Source organism: Zophobas morio, unplaced genomic scaffold (assembly GCF_036711695.1).
Source record: "Zophobas morio isolate AGI-343-1 ecotype UQ-CSIRO unplaced genomic scaffold, CSIRO_AGI_Zmor_V1 ptg001228l, whole genome shotgun sequence".
Lineage (NCBI taxonomy): Eukaryota > Metazoa > Arthropoda > Insecta > Coleoptera > Tenebrionidae > Zophobas > Zophobas morio.
In genome coordinates this window covers 55,935-74,493 of record NW_026973327.1, presented here as the reverse complement: position 1 = coordinate 74,493, position 18,559 = coordinate 55,935, and the positions used below count along the sequence as shown (strand labels likewise).

The window sequence follows — 18,559 nt, the reverse complement described above, 5'->3', positions numbered from 1 at the left end:
AAGGCCTCTAACCCTAACCCTAACCCTAACCCTAACCCTAACCCCTAACCCTAACCCTAACCCTAACCCTAACCTAACCCTAACCCTAACCCTAACCTAACCCTAACCAACCTCCAAACCCTAACCAACCTAACCCTAACCCTAACCCTAACCCTAACCCTAACCCTAACCCTAACCCTAACCCTAACCCTAACCCTAAACCTTAACCCTAACCCTAACCTAACCCTAACCCTAACCCTAACCCTAACCTAACCCTAACCCTAAACCTAACCTAACCCATAACCCTAACCTAACCCCTTAACCTTAACCCTAACCCTAACCCTAACCCTAACCCTAACCCTAACCCTAACCCTAACCCTAACCCTAACCCTAACCCTAACCCTAACCCTAACCCTAACCCTAACCCTAACCCTAACCCTAACCCTAACCCTAACCCTAACCTAAACCCTAACCCTAACCTAACCCTAACCCTAAACCCTAACCCTAACCTAACCCTAACCCTAACCCTAACCCTAAACCCTAACCCTAAAACCCTAACCTAACCCTAACCCTAAACCCTAACCCTAAACCCTAACCTAACCCTAAACCCTAAACCTAACCCTTAACCCTAACCCTAACCCTAACCTAACCCTAACCCTAACCTAACCCTAACCCAAAACCCTAACCCTAACCTAACCCTAACCCTAACCTAACCCTAACCCTAACCCTAACCCTAACCTAACCCTAACCCTTAACCCTAACCCTAACCCTAACCCTAACCCTAACCCTAACCCTTAACCCTTAACCTAACCTAACCCTTAACCTAACCCTAACCTAACCCTTAACCCTAACCTAACCCTAAACCTTAACCCTAACTTAACCCTAACCCTAAACCCCTAACCCTAACCCTAACCCTAACCCTAACCCTAACCTAACCCTAACCCTAACCTAAACCCTAACCCTAACCCTAACCCTAACCTTAACCCTAACCTAACCCTAACCTAACCCTAACCCTAACCTTAACCCCTAACCTAACCCTAACCTAACCCCTTAACCTAACCCTAACCCTAACCCTTATACTCCTAGCGAGTATCACACAATAGATGAAAAATTGGAAGCATGTCGGGGTCGTGTTTTGTTTTGTCAGTATATTCCCAACGAACCGTCAAAATATGATCTAAAAGTTTTTGCTCTCGTTAAAGCAAAATTTTATTATTGCGTAAACATGGAGCTTTACGTGTGGATGCGACCGGATGGACCATATATAGAAAGCACTTCTCCTAATGATGTTAAAATGACTTCTTTATTCTGTCAAGAACCCGAAAGGGATATCACGTTTGACAACCGGTTTACTAGTTATCCACTGTTGATAGTATTATTGAATAATTACCATCTCACTTCTGTAGGCACGGTATAAAATAATAAAAAACATACCCCTTAAAATTTATTGTTAGTAGACGGTAGAGCAAGTGTATAATAGTTTCTTTTGCATTTAAACCTAGAATTGCGTTTATTTCATACAATTTAAAAAAAAAAATTGTAATTTTGTTTTTTTCATCACACCACACCGGCAAGTATTCCCCGTAAATTTTAGATAAGAAACTTTCAGAAATAAAAGATTTCTATAACATGATAAAGTAGATATACTTGATAATAATGTCGCAATAAATACCCGACGGTGGAAAATGACACTTTTTTACGCTCTAAACATAGCAGTTGTCAATGCACAGATAATATACTAAACAAGTACTAAAGATAATGTATGAAAAGGCATTCTTTTTTGAAACAGTTAGGTATATCGTTATTAGAAGGAACCCTCGAATCCGTCGCGATTCACGCCAGCGTGCACAAGAAAACCTGAAAAATCTCAGGCTAAGGGACAGAAAACAATTTCCATGTGTTTAAATGACCTTGTGCAAAAGAGAGAAAAACCTTTTATAATTGTAGATGCCATATGCTACTATGTCTAGACCCTGTAAATTTGTACTGTGAAAATTGTGCTGACTTTGAATAATAAGAGGTACTTTTAATCATATTTTAATGCTGTTTTTATAATTTTTTAAGTTAACCTTTCTGTATTATAACATATAGTTTGATTTCATACCGCACTACAAAGAATCTGTATGATTCTTATAAATAAATAGATGCTCTTCCCACTGACGAAATCTGTTATTTTAAAAAATGTTTTTGAAAATTTATTTAAAGTGTTTTAGATTGAAAGTAAAAGTCCTAATTTCCTGGCAAAGGAGAAAACTTATTCCAAAATATAGAGATTATATGCAAAAATCAATTATCCACAGATTATTGTGGGGGTATCTTATCCCACAACAATAATGATGTCACTATTTCTCAAAGCACTAACGAAGGGTTTAAATTATTTAGGCTTGAAATTAAAGATTTAGTATATTTAATTTATGGAAACTTATGTATAAATATTTTCGAGTTATTTCTTTTTTAATTGTTCATTTTACTGTTCTTAATTCCCTGAAACTGCTCTATAATATAGTATATTTTACAGTATAGACTATAAGATATTATAATATAGAGTTATAAAAGGATTAAAACAAAAATAATTTCTTTGATAAATTTTATTTACAAAAGGGAAGCACAACAAAAGAACGTCGTGGGCTATTTACTCCCTATGTATAGAATATAATGCCCTCGAGGGTTATGCCCTCGTGACACAGTACCAAGAATAAGTTTTCGAGGGTTTGTTCTTCTCTTTACCTTGAATTTACTCTGAAGCAGCAAAAACGAGCAGTTTACTTTTATTTAATTTTTAAGTTTAATATAAATTGTATAATAAATGTCTTCTTCTCAGTTGCAAGAACAATTGGAAAAGAAACTAATAAATTTTAGGCAACTTCAAACTGGTGACTGGTTTTTGTTACGCTATTTCTAAAAATTATTATACCTATTAGATGCTGTTTTTGCACATTTTTATTCCTTAATTTGTTTTTTTCCTAGGTTGTGTTATAATAGACATGAAAGCATATTACAAAAGATTTTTGTTTATTTTTCTAAACTTATCAAATATTTTGCAGAGTTATTTTTACTCTTTTGCATTTATATTTTTTTTTTACGAATTTTCCCTAGCCCAGCTTACTACAAAAAAAAATTTTTTTATTAGTTATTTTTACTAGTTGTGTTTCTTATAATCCTATATAGAACATTTATAGTAGTAATTACTACTATTATTTGTGATACCTATAGATTATCAAAAATGTTTGTCTACCCGAACTCAACTGGAAGCACAACTAACAGAAAATCAACTTGTTCAAGAGGCAACTTTTATGATAACACTATTAATAGCTACAAAGTAATATAAAAATTTTATAAGGAATTAAGTTTTCTTCAAGATGATGATGTTATATACAAACTTATTGGGCCTGCACTCGTCCAACAAGAACTCAAAGAAGCACAAGAAACTGTGAATAATAGACTGAAATTTATTACTAGAGAAGCGTAAAAAAGTTTTATAAACAATTTAAAACCAATATAGTTTTTTCAATATTTTTAGTTTTATGAGACTATCCTTTTGACTTATAGCACATTACAACAAATTTAAAAAAACTTTATATATATATTATATATGTTATTATTTTTAACAATGTAAGTAAATACATAACTATGATTTAAAGGTTAATGTTATTTAATAAACCGTGGAAACACATTTTTATTAATTTTTTTTTATTAGAATTTAAATCTTAAAGTTAGGTATTCTATTTTTTATAATACTGTAAAAAAAACTTGATATATTATTTTTATTAAAAAAAATAGTTGGTACTTTTACTTAACTATAACTAAGAGGAAAAATTCTTTTTTTATGAATTTTTTTTTAATTTAATAGAGAACGTTACGAAAAGCGGATAACTGAGTTGCAAAAGAAACAAGAAGAAGAACGTAATATGGTTGCAAGGAATTATATATATTTAGAAAGTGTATATATAATTCTGCTGGCTAGAAAGTTTAAGTTAAAGTTACGAATTATATAATTAAGTATAATAATTTTTAAACTAACTTAATTAGTATTTGGAAACTTTTTTTTACATTTTTAGGCTTTTGTAGTTATTGATAATATTAAATATTCACTTATTATATAAATTTATAAATTATTAATTTTTTTTGTCCTTTCTTATCAAGGTTTTGGTTGTGAACTTTTAATTGATATTACTTGTAATATATATTTGTTGTACAGATCAACGCTCTCCAGGAAAAGCTTCAAGTCAACTGAATTTTTCAATAGAATTATGAATGCCATATTATTTTTAAAATTTTAATAAAAAGTTGTATTTTCTTTATTTACTATAATGCCCTAAAGGGTAATCCTTTTTTAAATGGGCAGCTTTGTCTCTTTTTGGACACGACAAAGGGTTTAGAGAAAGTAAAGATAATATTTTTATGGCGCGGAAGAGTATTTATACATTTAAGCCAAAAGTAGCGCTGCATACCTTTTGCCATTTTTACCCCAACACTTATTAAATTTTTGGCGAACGTGCGTTTTTATGTGCATATATTGCCTATTATTACCAGTTTTAGCTGTCTTTTAAAAGATTTTTCTGTACTCAAGAAAATTCAAATTTTTTGGTATATAAACAGTTTAGAGTTAAACTTTGTGCGAGCGCACCTGGAGCAAAAGAACTATCAAGTGCAAGTCACTTACGATTGCGAGACAGTTAACCGTAAAAAATTAGTCTTGTATATATTAAAAAAGTTAGGGAAAGACCGTATTTGTAATTTACTCAGAAACAAATGTGCTACTAACGTAGATGATCGCTGGTATTTTGAAAAAAATCTTAACTCTGCTTTAGTATGTTTAAAACGTCAAATTTCTAGCAAAAATCTTTAGGAATACAAAAATTGATGCTTAAGTAAATAGATTTTCATGCTAATCTTCCATTTTTTTGTTTTTGCTGGTAACTGCACAATAGATTCTCAAAGGGTTTGTACACTAAGCTCCTTGGGCAGTTGCGCATTGCGTTGATGCGCCGAAGTTTCTTAATAACTGTAGAGAGCAGTATCCTCAGAAGAAGATTAGCATATCTTTTAACGATCATGTTGATCTATTATTTTAAACTGTCTGATAATAATTTAATATGTTTGCTATTGAAAAGAGAGATTTTACTTTATAGGATCGTTTCAATATTCAGCTGTTCGATTAATCACAGCAAAACAATTCGTGATAACTTTATAAAATTACCGACGTAGATATATAAAAACTCGTAACCGACTGCTTTTAGATAATCTGACTAGGCGATTTTATAATGCGAGAAACTTTTTTCAACGACACAATTGTTAAAGTTTAGCATTACGCACAAGAAACTTAATATTAACTTTAGAGGGAGCACTTTTCTGGTTAAGGCAGGCGTAAAGAGAAAATAAGTCCACTTAATTTTTTGTCAAGTATTACTTTTAGATAATTAACACCCGAGCATCTTAAACTGTCGTCTCTTTAAGTTTGAAAAGTTGATTAACGCCTTCTTTTGTTAAAAGTGTTAAAGTTATAAAGGACTTTCACAAGAGGTTATATAAGACATGTATATCTTGACAAGATGGAGTTATATTAGAAGATTGGCAACATTACTAAAAATATTTCTATTCTGGCGTCGCTAGACGTAGTAAAGTCTGGCAATATTTACAGAAAAAACAGCGAGAAATTCATAGCACTTTGAGGTGCTTCCCCAAAAGCGGAGTAGATATCGGATAAAGCGACGGTGAATAACATAAAAAATTTCTTTTTTTTACTTTGATAGGAGTAGTGGTCCCCTTACAAAATTTCTAACTTAAGGGCTAAAAAACCTAATTTCAAGAGAGTTTTAAATATAAATTTAGTTTGTAGTAGAGCTCTTAAAAAAGATAAGTATTGGTTATTGCATAAGTTAAAGATCTCCATTGTGAAAATGTTTAAATTGTTACCTTTTATTATCGTAAAAGTCTCTTTAATTATAGATGAAACGAAAGTTTTATTAGATTATTCACCAATGACCACTCCCTTTCGCACTAACACTTAAAAAATAACAAGTAAAAAAAAATACATAACATACAATAGTTTTTATTGCTATGCCTGAGCAACAATGTATCTAGTAAATTTTGATATTAAACAGCAAAAATGGGGCTTGAAGTACGCAGTGGTGCTTTTTTTTTCATGCACAACTAAGCGTCATCACCCTTCTCAATACCTAGGCCAGTATCCCCTCTTTCGTATTGACAGTGCTTACTCATACCTTTGCTTTGGGGTTGACTGTTAATAATATTGATGGGTATCTTAATTGTATCTAGTAATAAGAAGCTCCTTAAATATGTGTATTTCTGCATAATATGACATATATTCGATGGAATGGCAGTTTTCATCTCCCGTAAAGTTAATCCATACACCAAAATCATCCAGATTCCGTTCGTTACCTTATACAATCCCGCTGTATAAAGTTACTACTTTCACCATATATGGTCATCATGTGACTGTGATACTGTCAGTAATTTTACATATGTATTTTGTGTAATATGACTCAGCACCTGTCAGTAAAAAATAAAGACCTAGACTTCAGAAATGTCCGTTCGTTTTTTGCAATAATATCACTTCGGGAAGATGGGTATTTAAAAATATATTCTCTGAACGTGTGCTCACATGATATGGATAGGCCTTTTTAACCATCTTACATTATTTACGTGAACAAAAAAATTCTTTATAACCTCTTCACCATCTGCTTCTCTTGTACCTGATTTCATTGTTAGTTATATCGAACAACGAGATTTCCCCTTCGCCGACTAATTCATCATCAGAATAACGCGCCAAACTCGTTTTATAAAGCCTGCACCTGTTACAGGTCCTATTTGAAAGGCTTCCTGGGAAAAGGGTGTAGCTATTTCATTAATTGCTATTATATAAAGTAATAATAATCAAGTATTACCTTTAAAACACTTTCATTTTAAAAAAATTTATCAATTTTAGTGTACTGGGGTATCCATAAGTACTATTATTATTATTGGCAATATTATCATAACTGTTAATAATAATTTTATTACTTCCCGTCTTTGTTCACATGTAACACAATTGAAAGAAAAGAGGTATTGAATGGATCCGTCATCGCATCAGTTCAGTCATGTGTGGGCCCATCAGGGACGGCGTCAAATAGTAGTTACCAAGAAACAAACACTGGGGCGTCTCATACTCTGCAAAACGGGTTATTTGCCTCCACGTCGTCATCAGGTGTCGAGACCTAGCAGAAGCATAGATTTGAAAAGATTCTAACTACAGTCAAAATAGGCTTGCGATTTTTAAACTTTTGAGATCAATACTTATAGTGAATAGTCTTGTAATAATTGATATAGTAATTCTATTTATTATTATTATTAAACTTTTTTGGGAAGGAGAAGCTAACCATTTATGTATATACATTTAGTAATTGTCAAGACTGAAGCGGACTTCGATTTATATTAAGGGTCTCACCATTATTAGTTTTTTCTTTAACCGTTTTTTCGTCTAGTAAATCTGAATTTTTTTTTAAACTTGTATTAACGATTCAGCGACGAGGACTTTCAATAATTTATTAAAGCTACAGCTTTGTTAAATCCGTCCTTTAATACTTTGAACTTTGCCTTTTTTGACTAGAAGTGGTTTCTTTTAGCAATTTTTCAATTCGCAATTATACAAGAGTTAACAAATTTATATTAGAGGTGGTTCACAACACTGTAGAAAGAATGAGATTAACAAAGGGAAATGGAAAAGGAATGGGACTGCAATAGCGCGAAGGTAAGTCTATAAAAAAGGTACTAAAGAAGGAGGGAGAATGGTAGACAACAAGAAACGCGAAAATTTTAATAAGCAAAAAAAAAAACGCAGTAGTTGTGTTCATTCCATAGAAAAATCAAAGCAGTGTATTATAAAGAAATTGTTTCTTGTAAGTTTTAGACTTGCAGTCAATATTTTAAAATATCGTTCGAGAAAGAGGCAGCCAGACCCACTACATCTCCTATTTCAGTTATGGACTTTCCTTCTTAATATTTTACTAAAACAATAGAAAAACTTTTAAAAGTGGTGAAAGGGGGATAACAAAGGGAATTGTTTAATTTATATATTTGTTAATAAATCTAAAACGATGTTTTTTATTGTTTTTTTTTAAATTTTATAAAAAGGATATTCCTTCTTCGGTTAAGATTCTGAAAAAGGTTTTACAACTAAAAATTCCTAGTGACTATTTCATAATATTGGAGACAGTCTTGCTAATAAATCTTGTACAATGAATTAAAAAATTTAAATGAAGCAGAATTCCGAAGAAAAGACTATCACTGCACGAAATGCATTATTTCTTTTTTATCAAATCTTAAAATTTAATATTTTCATTATTTTTTTTAAACAAAATTTCTCCAAACGACTACTTCTTACCAATTAAAAGAGATTTAGTTAGACTCCAACGACTTAGCAGCATTTTTTTAATTTCTTAAGCTGCTCGGCTTACTAACGACCAAGTAGGTTTACTTGAATTTCTTAAAACAATTCTCTTTTGTATGTATTATTTAACTCCGGGTCATTAAAGTCTTTTTATGTACGCTTTAAAGGAGAAAAAAAATGTTAAGGCGAAAAAATAATAAATGTGTCTATTTAAAATTCTTTTTATTAAAAATATAGTATTTACATAATTAAAAATAAAAAATATTTACGATTATATAAGAGCTTTTACTTTATAATAAAGTCATAAGAAATACTATAAAAATTTAGAGAAGAAAAGTATATGACGAAAATTTATTAAATGTGGCTATTTAAAATTCTTTTTTATTAAGAATATGGTATTTACATAATTAAAAATATTTACAATTATATAAAAGCTTTTATATTATAAAAGTTATAAAAAATACTAAAAAAATTTATATGGAAGAAGTTCTTAAATTTGCCTTTAAGCAATTAACTTTAATATTTTGTATAGTACTAACAATATAAGCAAATCAGGTCTTCTTCTCTTTGGACGTCTTCCACTATATATAAAAATGTTAATCAGAAGTTAAAATAAATAAAAAATTGTATAAAATAAATTAAAGTACATTTTGGACTGCTTTAGAAAATGCTTCTTTATGCGAAAGTGAAGGATTTTCCGCTTTAACACGTTGAATTTCTGCTTTCATAAAAAGATTATAAGCAGAAGGCTGGCGACCCGTTTTAGGCTTAGCGGCTTTCTCCTTCTTAGCTTTTGGCATCTTCAATATTAGCTATTCCAAATAAAAAAAAGTAAAACTTACAAAAGGGAAGACCCTAAATAATCCGTAATGATATATTTTTATAGTAGTTATGACAGTTATCTTTTATTTTATAGTAATAAAAAATGTGTATGTGACGCAATAACTTTAATAACTCGACGAAGTCGGGAGCTAGTATTATAGAATCTACGTCAGTAATCCTCTTACCAAACAAGCGGAATACAAACGGCTGCCAAAGGGTAAAAACACCAAACGTGGGGAGAGCTTAACGAGGAGGGAACGAGCTAGCAAAGCAGAAATTTTTCTTAATAATGAAAGGAAATTTTTTCCTAGCAAAATTTTTTCTTTTAATGGCGCCAAATTGCATATTATAATTTTAATACTCCCATTTGACCTGCTAAATCGCAGTACTAGCGTTAACCTTCATTTTGCTGTAAACTATCCTGCCTTTTTAGTCTTTTCAGATGGCAATACGTGTGAGATGGACCAGGAAATTGCCAAAAAGTTCAAAATAATTATTCTTTTTAATTTATTGGAGATCCTTAATACGGACTCACGTCATATAAAGAGATTTATAAAGATTTTTATTAAATAAAAATTTAATAGATTCAAGTCTGACTTGGTGTCGACTAAATAACTAGTTTTAGTTTAAAATTAGTAATAAACTATTCAGAAACGAGTTTTTATATATATTAAATTAATAGGAAGATTTGAAAAGGGATTATTCCTTAATATTTGCAATTCCTTGGGTATTTTTAGATGCGAGATCGCTTAAAATTGTCGTAACTGCAAAGGTCGCCTCATTTTTCAATATTTGACTTCATCATTATCCCTTCTATGGGCATTGAACTTAGATTATTAACTTCTTAGAAATTAAAAAAGTGACAAAGTGCATTATTGTTTTTTTGCAATGCGACCAAAACAATATAATTTTAATTTTTAATAGCTCTGCTATTTATTTATTAAGTCATTAATGAATGAGGAAGTTCTACTTTAATAATAGTTCGTGCAGTTCTACACTATTATTAAGAAATCAAACTTTATAGATATTACAAACAGAATAAGCTAAAAACCTCTTAGTTACTTCTGGCCATCTATTTTTCACTATCACCAATGTTATTTGGAAGTTAAAATTGCCGAAATTTAAAAATTGAAGTGCTTCCACTATTTCGAGAGTCCCATTACATTAAGTTATTTGCTTTATGCTAATGTAAACTAAAATATAAAATAGCATCACATAAAAATACGCAGATGCTACCATTGAGGTCAATCAGTGTACGCCCTCCTCATTTAAATCACTCGCCTTTTACTTTTAGTCCACTTGTTAAAGGGGTGCATGCCAATACATGGGAAATTTTAAAAGATAAAAAATATTAAATAAGGCCATTTTACTACTTTAAGCAGTAAGCAAACATCACTTTATTATAATAGATAAAGCTGTGCATGCTAAGGTTGTGGCGATGTTATTGCCTCTAATGCACCTAAATTTTCACTTATCCTTTGTAATGTCTTAGTAAAAGACTTGCGCCCAATGGAAAGCACCTTATTTAATTGTATTTTTTATATTAAAGCGTATCCTGTGTTTATTAAAATTCACGTTTTTGGCTTTGACCTTCTTGTCTTCCAAATTTTGTTCTTGTTTTTTATATTATTATTTTTTTATATTATAAGTTGTATTAACTAGTTTATCTTTATGCTTCTATTTTTCTTCTACTTTTTTTTACAGTTTGTAACTTGGAGCGCTTAATTTTCATTATATTACCTTGACTACTTTAAGAGCTTAGCTATGTATACTGTTTCGCGTTTTGATTACACAATGCGTTAATTTGCTTGCCATTATACCACATTGTATGATCTTCAAGAGCTCTAAGACAATTATCCAGGGATCAATTATATTTAATAAAACTATATAATTAATAATTTAGCATTCTCGCATGCTATCAAAGATAATAAGAGAAAAATTAGTAGTTGCATATATGAGCACTTATGTTTACCCTTCTCATTAATTCTTACGGTAGCAATGGAATTAGAAAGTTTTAAGCAAATATTATAGTTCCAAATTAACGATGAAATATGCATTAATCTTAAAACGGTTAGTGAAAGTAGTAAGATTTGATATAATTTAAAAAGTTTACTGTGCTTACTAAAATAAGAAACCTGTACGTAGTAATGACAATAGAAACGATTATTTTTAGCACATAAATTTTCTTCACAAGCCCTAGAAGATCATAGCATTAAAAGAATATTAAAAACAGGTAGCGCTTCTAGTTTTATAATAAAAGCACAATACTTAAAAAATGAAGAACAATTAATTATTGCTGTATAAGTTACGAAACAGAAAGCCGTAACCTTTAATGATAACACCAAAGTGTGCCAATATTAAATAATAAAATAATACAAAATTAACATATATTGATTCAAATATCCTGAAGGATACCAAGGAAATATTAAAATTAATAATACAACAGTAAATTTTAAGAAAAACGTAAGACAAAGGAAAGTTTAGGAGCTCACATAAAAGGCTAAACAACTGCAATTTTAAATATAATTTGTATGTTCATTTATTATCACTAACTTGAAAATTGCGCTGATCTTTTTCTTCCTTATAACTTTTTCTCTCACATCAGATTTTACGTATTCAGGTAAAATTCTTGGACGTGAATGAAAGTATGTGAGCTTTTATTTTTTAGAGTCGTCCGTCGTAACCAGTTTTAATTAAAAAATACCTTTTGTAGATAATTTTAAAGAATAAATTGTAATTAACTTTTTTCTATAACCATGTTAATATACACACCGTTGCCATGTTTTTAACCTCACTGAGATACTTTCGTGGGGGGGAGCTATCTACTTATTACAAATATATTAAGTAAGGTTTAAAGCTAGTTATGAGTAAATTCGTATTAAAAGTGACTCCTTATTTATTATTCCATCTTACTTTGAAAATAACTGTAATTTTTCAAAACAATAATTGTAAACTCTCTTCAATCTTTATCTTTTTAATGACTTTATAAACATAGATATATTTTAACGTGCCACGCCGTTAATCAACTTTTTTATTTTTAAAAAATCTTAAACCTATACCTGTTGTAATAATTGTTAGCTTCAATAGTCTCCAATTTTCGACAGCATAATAGTTACTATATACTTCCTAGAGAAATCTATCTTAGCTTTTCCTCTTTATCGCAAAATAAAGACATGCGGTAGCAATATCCTGGTGGCTTATCCTATCATATTTAACCCATCGTGACAAAACAAGCTTTCCATAGAAAACTCATCTTTTAAATAAAAAAAAGATCTAATTCTTCAATTATTCCTTTCTTTAAAAGCGCCACCTTGTTTATTTAGCATTTAGTAATCTACGCTTATAGTAGAACTACAATTTTATAAAAAATAGGTATCTAAACCTAAACATCATTTTATAAATTGTACACTAAAATGCTCTTGTTTGAATAAACAAGCTCTGATCAATATGTAAGATTTGTTAACCAAAGAATATTAAAAGAAAATAAAATGAAAATTTTAACAGTACATTTATTATCAATGTAAATATTTCTCCTTTGGAAGTAAACTCAAAAGTTAAAAACATGGCTGAATGTATCATCGGGTTGCTGTGAAGGTTGAACTTTCCGATACATTTATATATATTTTTTATTTTATCCACTTTTACCGCAAATTCTGATATAGTGGTCGATAATAAAAGAAACGATCAAAATAATGTACTCTTTAACATCGTCAACAATGGTTAAATCATTTTGTAGATGTATTTTGTTACAAGAATACTAATTTTATCGTGATTCACACTTCCTTTACCTAGGAAATTGCTTATGTCGGCCGGGAAGGAAAAAAAATTACATTGAACTGATATGGATGTAAAAGTGCCATACGTTATAATTTACGCAATACTACTGCCTTGTACCAACGAATGCACCCGCTATAAGAACCTAATTTCAACCATAATAATAAATTCAGAGAACCCTTTTTTAAAAAGTTTTGCTCCAGTCGGAAATATTATTATGTATATCGTAAGGAGGTTGCAGACCACAGTATTTAACAGTACAGGCATCCAAAGCTTATATCTATTTGCGCTATCTTCTAACATTTAAAACTTCGCACTAGTATGTACTCATAAATATTATATGATTAGCACACACTAAACTTGAATTTAATGCCTGGTGAGAGAAGCTAACCTTTTCAGGGGTCCACAGGAAAACTGATAATGGTAATTATATATCTTATTAATGCATATAAAGTCGACGTTTTCAAAACTTACTACTGGCCTAGGTCTTAATGATAGTTATTAAAGCAAAATTCCCGCTTGCAGAAGACGCGCCGACTAAAGTTAAATTTTAATTTTATAGTAAAAAAAAAATTATTTAGTACTTAAATTGCAATGGTGGGCTATTTATTCTTTATTTCTCTAGGCATTTGAAAAAATCTATACCTAGGAACTTCTTTAATTACTATATTTCTTAAAAGTCGCGAATACTAACACGTGCATCGTAACGTACGAGGTTAAACTTTTAAACCAATAATTAAGACTATAGAAGAGTTTTCAATAATTAAACAAAAAGTCATAAGGCCTTTGCACCAAGTGCTCCCACCCGCCCACTTAATAACAAAGAAGTAATAAAAAGTTGAATAGGGCATTTAAGTTTGCACTTTTTGTCAATGAAAAAAAAGAAAAAAAAGAGTTATACTAAATGTTAATAAAATTCTTTGCGGATCTTGTGAGGGTTTACATCACCTATTTAATTGGAAATTGTTATTTAAAATTGTGGAGCTTTAATAAATAGTGACTTAGGATCACACTTTGATGGAATGCAGATTTAACTTCACTTTCATGAATTTAATACGTTTATGTATGCGCTCTACAATAAACTAAACGTAAAGGCGCCTAATATCGGCTGAAACCTTGACCCGAAGGACAACAATGGACATTTAAGGCGTTAAGATGGGCTAAGAGACTCTAGCAGTAAGGTTTATAACTACGTAAACCCATCACACCAGGATTGAGAGTTGTCGTGGTAGCTTCACGGACATGACTCTTTCACCGGTCTGTAATGAATTAAATATTTAACCTCGCACTTTTATAACCTTATACGCTATGAACTCCATAAATTTATGTACATCATATTTCAAAAAATAAAAGGAGGTACTAGCCAGTTGATCTCTATAAAGGAATATGATGATTAACACGAAAAAGAGCAAAGTGCTCTTTGTTTTAATAAAACCATTACGTTGCCGCACACGTCGTGGTAAAGGTCAAGGCGCTTTATCGCTAATGTGCTCAAAAGCATGCAGTCCACGCGCAACAATAGCTTACAGTAGATATGTTTACGGCCTATAATAGCCTAAAACTACTACAAAGGAGGAGTAGTGCACGTACTAATCGTTTTGAGCTCATTTATGACCAGAGTGATCAAGCGCAGCATCTGCTACTTATGAACGTGTCGTGAATTATCCCAGCTTCCACTGGGCACAGAAACTTGCCTACGAGCTCTGGAAATACGTTTGAAACGTCTGCACTACGTTATGGGTGCCTTGAATAGATACTTTGAGCCACGCTGTACGCAAGAGATATTTATTTTAATCATTTCGTAAAAGTAAATAATTTTAACAAAGCGGTTTACGCTTGAGGATATTAGTCATCTGCAGTAGTGATTAATAATTAGAATTATACTGTTTGGGACGAACGTCACATTTGGACACGGTTTACCTTACGCTTATTATTTATACATTGCTCAGGTTAAGCGCTTTACGCTCGAGGTTACCGTGCATTTGCAAAAAAATTTTTTAAAAACAAAAGGCGTCTTATACAAATCCATAAAAAAACATGTAGTTCCTGTGTGGCGGTGGCCCCAAAATTTTTTGTGCCCAACGGTTCTCCGTGTGGGTGAGTCTTACATTTTATTTTCGTAATGCAATAAAAAGTAAATTTTAAAGCTCGAAAGACATTATAGTAATTTTATTTTAAAAAAATTTAAGATGAGACTTCATTCAAAAGTAAAAATATATAGAAAACCTATTGGAAAATTACAAAAAGTTAAGTATTTTTTAATGTTATTTCAAAAAGCTTAATTCATACTTTTATTGTATTATTAAGACTACTTATACTATTTAATCTTTTACAGTTTATTAAAATTATTAAAACAAAAAATTAAATTTTGTATGGCATACGTTACACAGTTTTGATAGACAGACTTCCCTTTTACAACAATTAAATTTTCTCTTCTATTTTCACGTCCTCCTCCTTTTTTTACTTATATTTCTATTAATTTTTAAAAAATTTTACTGTTGCTTAAAATATAGGGGGAAAAAATAGGCAATAATGTCTTTACTAAACAAACTAGTGGCCCGACTATAATTGAAAATGCTGCCGAGAAAGTAAGTATATTTTAGAATTTGTCAAATTCCCAGTATTTTCTATGCATTACAGACTTTTTGTTTACTTGTAAAAGGAAAATATTGGAGAATTGCCGCCTCCAGACGTCTTGGATACAGCTTTTGTAGATCTTGAAGCCTTGGATGAGAGCACGCTTAATATTTCTTCAGACATTTCTCAAAGAAAAACGTTTCTTGAAAATAATTATTTAAATAGTATTGAAGAAACTATAAATAAGGTTGAGAGTACCTGTTCTTCCCAATATTCTGAACTTTATAAGCGTAATGATACGAATGACAACGGCGAGAGCTTGTGTGGTAGTGCTCATTTTAACTGTGAGGATTTGTCTACTCCACTGATAAATCCAGATACTTATAGTAATACAGTATTAGTTAGCAAAGAAAAGTGCGATATTGCTAATTTTAATGATAAGGAAACTACTAACTTGACTAATAACTACGCTCAGGTAGCTAATATTGTAAATAACATAAAAGATGGACCTTGTAAAGTTAGCATATGCGAAAGTTATTTACAGGATGAAGTCGACTTATTAACTTTAGAATCTTCAAGTGGAATTAATAACCTTTTTTTAAAACACGAATACCACGATTCTCTTTGGGCTGACGCTGAAGTAACCACACCAGTAAATACTACGCTGCTTAATAATTGCAGAGAAAGAAAAAGGATTTCACTTGAACTTCCTTCAGTTTTTCATAATGTAGTGAAGGTGTTATTTATTAAATTTAGGAATTTTTAAAATTTTTTTTTAACACTAAAAAAAAAGAAAAGAAAGTCTATCGGTAAACTGGTTAAGGTTTCTTGCCTGGAAATTAGCGAGGACGATTACTTGCAGTCTTCGTTGTTTAGTGAGTTTCAAGACCACCTGACAGCTTTGGAGCTACTAATAGATGAATGCGACCAAGAGGAAGTTACAAGCTTGGAAGAATACTTTTGGTTGCCAATATTCTCATAACATTCGTAGATCACAAAATGATGTTTTACGCTTTTAGTCGCCTTACCTCGATTAAAAAGGTTGGCGAAGGATCCTATGCAGAAGTTTTTAAAGGAACAGTCATAAGCAGCAAGGATGTATTTTGCATTAAAGTTATTCCTCTGTCAAGTACTTCACTAAATATACTTCGTACGCGCCTTTTTTGAATTTTACTGCAATTCCAAGATGACTGTCGCGTAGCAAAGACACCCGCTGAAATGCGCGTAGAGCTGGTGGTTACCAAAACTCTTCATCGACTTTATTCTCAGGCACCTAACTTTGTGCAGCTGTTAAGGTTTACCTCTTAGACTTCATTATGAGCCCAGAAAACTATAATTCATAGAGCGGTGAGTAGTTATCAAGTCTGCTGTGGGCCTTATCCAGCATTGTTATGCCAAGCATGGGAAGAGTGGGAGAGTAACAATGGTTCTGAAAATCCTAATCCGAGTAAAATCTAGACGAATTTATCCATCAAATATACGTTATAATTCGTTTTTGTAGTTTTTTTTACAGAAGAAAACGTTTTTGTGGTCCTTGCGATGTGCTATAAAGGCCCTGACCTAGAGAAATACAAATTTAACAATCCTTTAGAGGTTTTTTGAACGCTCTTTTTCATCCTAATAGCCTTTCTATATATATATATATATATATATATTCTCTTAGGCTCTCAGCTTGGTCCTACAAGTCGTGTGTTCCTTAGTTGTAGCGGAAAGGGTACGACAATTTTGGTATTAAAAGTCCACCATTTGGATGACTGCGCTGCATTGCTCTGGCAGGCTCTTAACTTTGAGCATAGAGATCTTCACTGGGGAAATGTGCTCATTTCCAAAACCCAGAAAGAAACGCTGCAATATTTTGTGAATAATGAAGTACTCATTGTCGCTACTCACGGCATTGAGGCCACAATTATCGATTTCACGCTCTCTCGACTGGAGACGAGTGAACTTGCAACTTTTTTTATTAAAGCTGCTTTATATAACTTTCCTTGTCGATCAGACGGTAATATATATTACTACGCCTTGGAAGACGAAGGATTTTTTACGGGCGTAAATGATATTCAATACGACGTTTATAGGAAAATGCGTTCGTTAAACGATAATAACTGGAAAGACTTTAACCCCGCAACGAACGTTTTGGTTGGTGATGGCGCTGTATTTTCTTTTTTAAAACCTAAAGTATATATTTATGGAAACATTAAAAAGTGGGTCCATTACTTGCTTTACAAAATTATTAATGAAAAAAAGTTGAGTCGAAAAAAATCGAGAAATCAAAGGAAAAACTTAAGAATGTAAGTCGTCCATCCTCTCGTCTGGTGGGCTCAGTTATATTATTTTTATTTCATTTTAAAGATTTAAGCGATTTTTGGATGAAATTGTAGACTATAAGTCACTGTATGAAGTTATTTTTAAATCTGAATTTTCAAGGTTGTTACTCTATTCTTAGCAAGGCATTATCCTTTAGTTTAATCTTTCTTTTACTACAGGAGAATGGTAACGATGAACGAATTAATTATTGAAAATACCTCAAACTAGTCAAATGCATCAACTTACCTCTCATATTATATAATAACTATAATGAGCCAGAGAATCGCCTCTGTCGGCATTTAATAAAGTTTTTTTTTCGTGTTTCCCTTGTTTTTGTTAATGGGTATTTAATGAAGAGCGAGTTATTCATTGAAAATACTATAAAGTATTCAAGTTTCACAAGTTAACCTCTAAAAATTATATAAAACTATTAACTTTTATAAGTCACGCAACCGCTTCTGTGGCCATTTTATAAAGTAATTTGCGGATTTTACCTTTTTATCAAATAAATGGTAGAAAAATATCCTTATATATTCATTTTTTATTTTTACATAAATACTCACAACTTATTATTTAAAGAAATTTAAACTTGATAAAAAAAAGTAGGCATTCTTGCAAATCGCAGTGAACATTTAAAGTTGCCCTTTTGTTTCTAAACAATTCGAAAATTCACTCAACTTTGAGCTCCACCGTTACAGTTGAAATTTATTCAAA

General features: G+C 31.3%; 2 protein-coding genes and 1 long non-coding RNA gene across 6 annotated transcripts; 2 read left to right on the top strand and 1 right to left on the bottom strand.

Moving 5' to 3' along the window:
- Positions 1-2,785: 2,785 nt before the first annotated feature.
- On the top strand, positions 2,786-4,253 carry LOC135122422 (prefoldin subunit 6-like). Its single transcript, XM_064046594.1, has 5 exons — positions 2,786-2,852; positions 3,193-3,263; positions 3,320-3,444; positions 3,830-3,890; positions 4,178-4,253. The coding sequence occupies exons 1-5, from the start codon at positions 2,786-2,788 to the stop codon at positions 4,211-4,213; spliced, it is 360 nt and encodes a 119-aa protein (XP_063902664.1). The 3' UTR covers positions 4,214-4,253.
- A 4,629-nt stretch (positions 4,254-8,882) lies between these two features.
- On the bottom strand, positions 8,883-9,444 carry LOC135122411 (uncharacterized). The gene is made up of 3 exons (XR_010279374.1): positions 9,376-9,444; positions 9,016-9,180; positions 8,883-8,949 (listed from the first exon to the last, which is right to left on the bottom strand). It is a non-coding gene; the product is annotated as an uncharacterized LOC135122411 (long non-coding RNA).
- Positions 9,445-15,110: 5,666 nt separating this feature from the next.
- Positions 15,111-18,089, top strand: LOC135122415 (uncharacterized). 4 transcript variants are annotated; one of them, XM_064046586.1, is made up of 14 exons: positions 15,111-15,210; positions 15,478-15,552; positions 15,627-16,277; positions 16,335-16,504; positions 16,561-16,670; positions 16,728-16,836; positions 16,885-16,988; positions 17,043-17,134; positions 17,205-17,255; positions 17,318-17,480; positions 17,538-17,677; positions 17,744-17,829; positions 17,891-17,965; positions 18,025-18,089. In XM_064046586.1, exons 1-14 carry the CDS (start codon positions 15,154-15,156, stop codon positions 18,071-18,073), a joined length of 1,932 nt encoding a protein of 643 aa, XP_063902656.1. In that variant the 5' UTR covers positions 15,111-15,153; the 3' UTR covers positions 18,074-18,089. The 4 variants fall into 4 exon arrangements, with proteins under 4 accessions (XP_063902656.1, XP_063902655.1, XP_063902654.1 ...); XM_064046585.1 differs by having other exon boundaries at positions 16,897-16,988; positions 17,318-17,677; XM_064046584.1 differs by having other exon boundaries at positions 17,318-17,677.
- Positions 18,090-18,559: the final 470 nt, after the last annotated feature.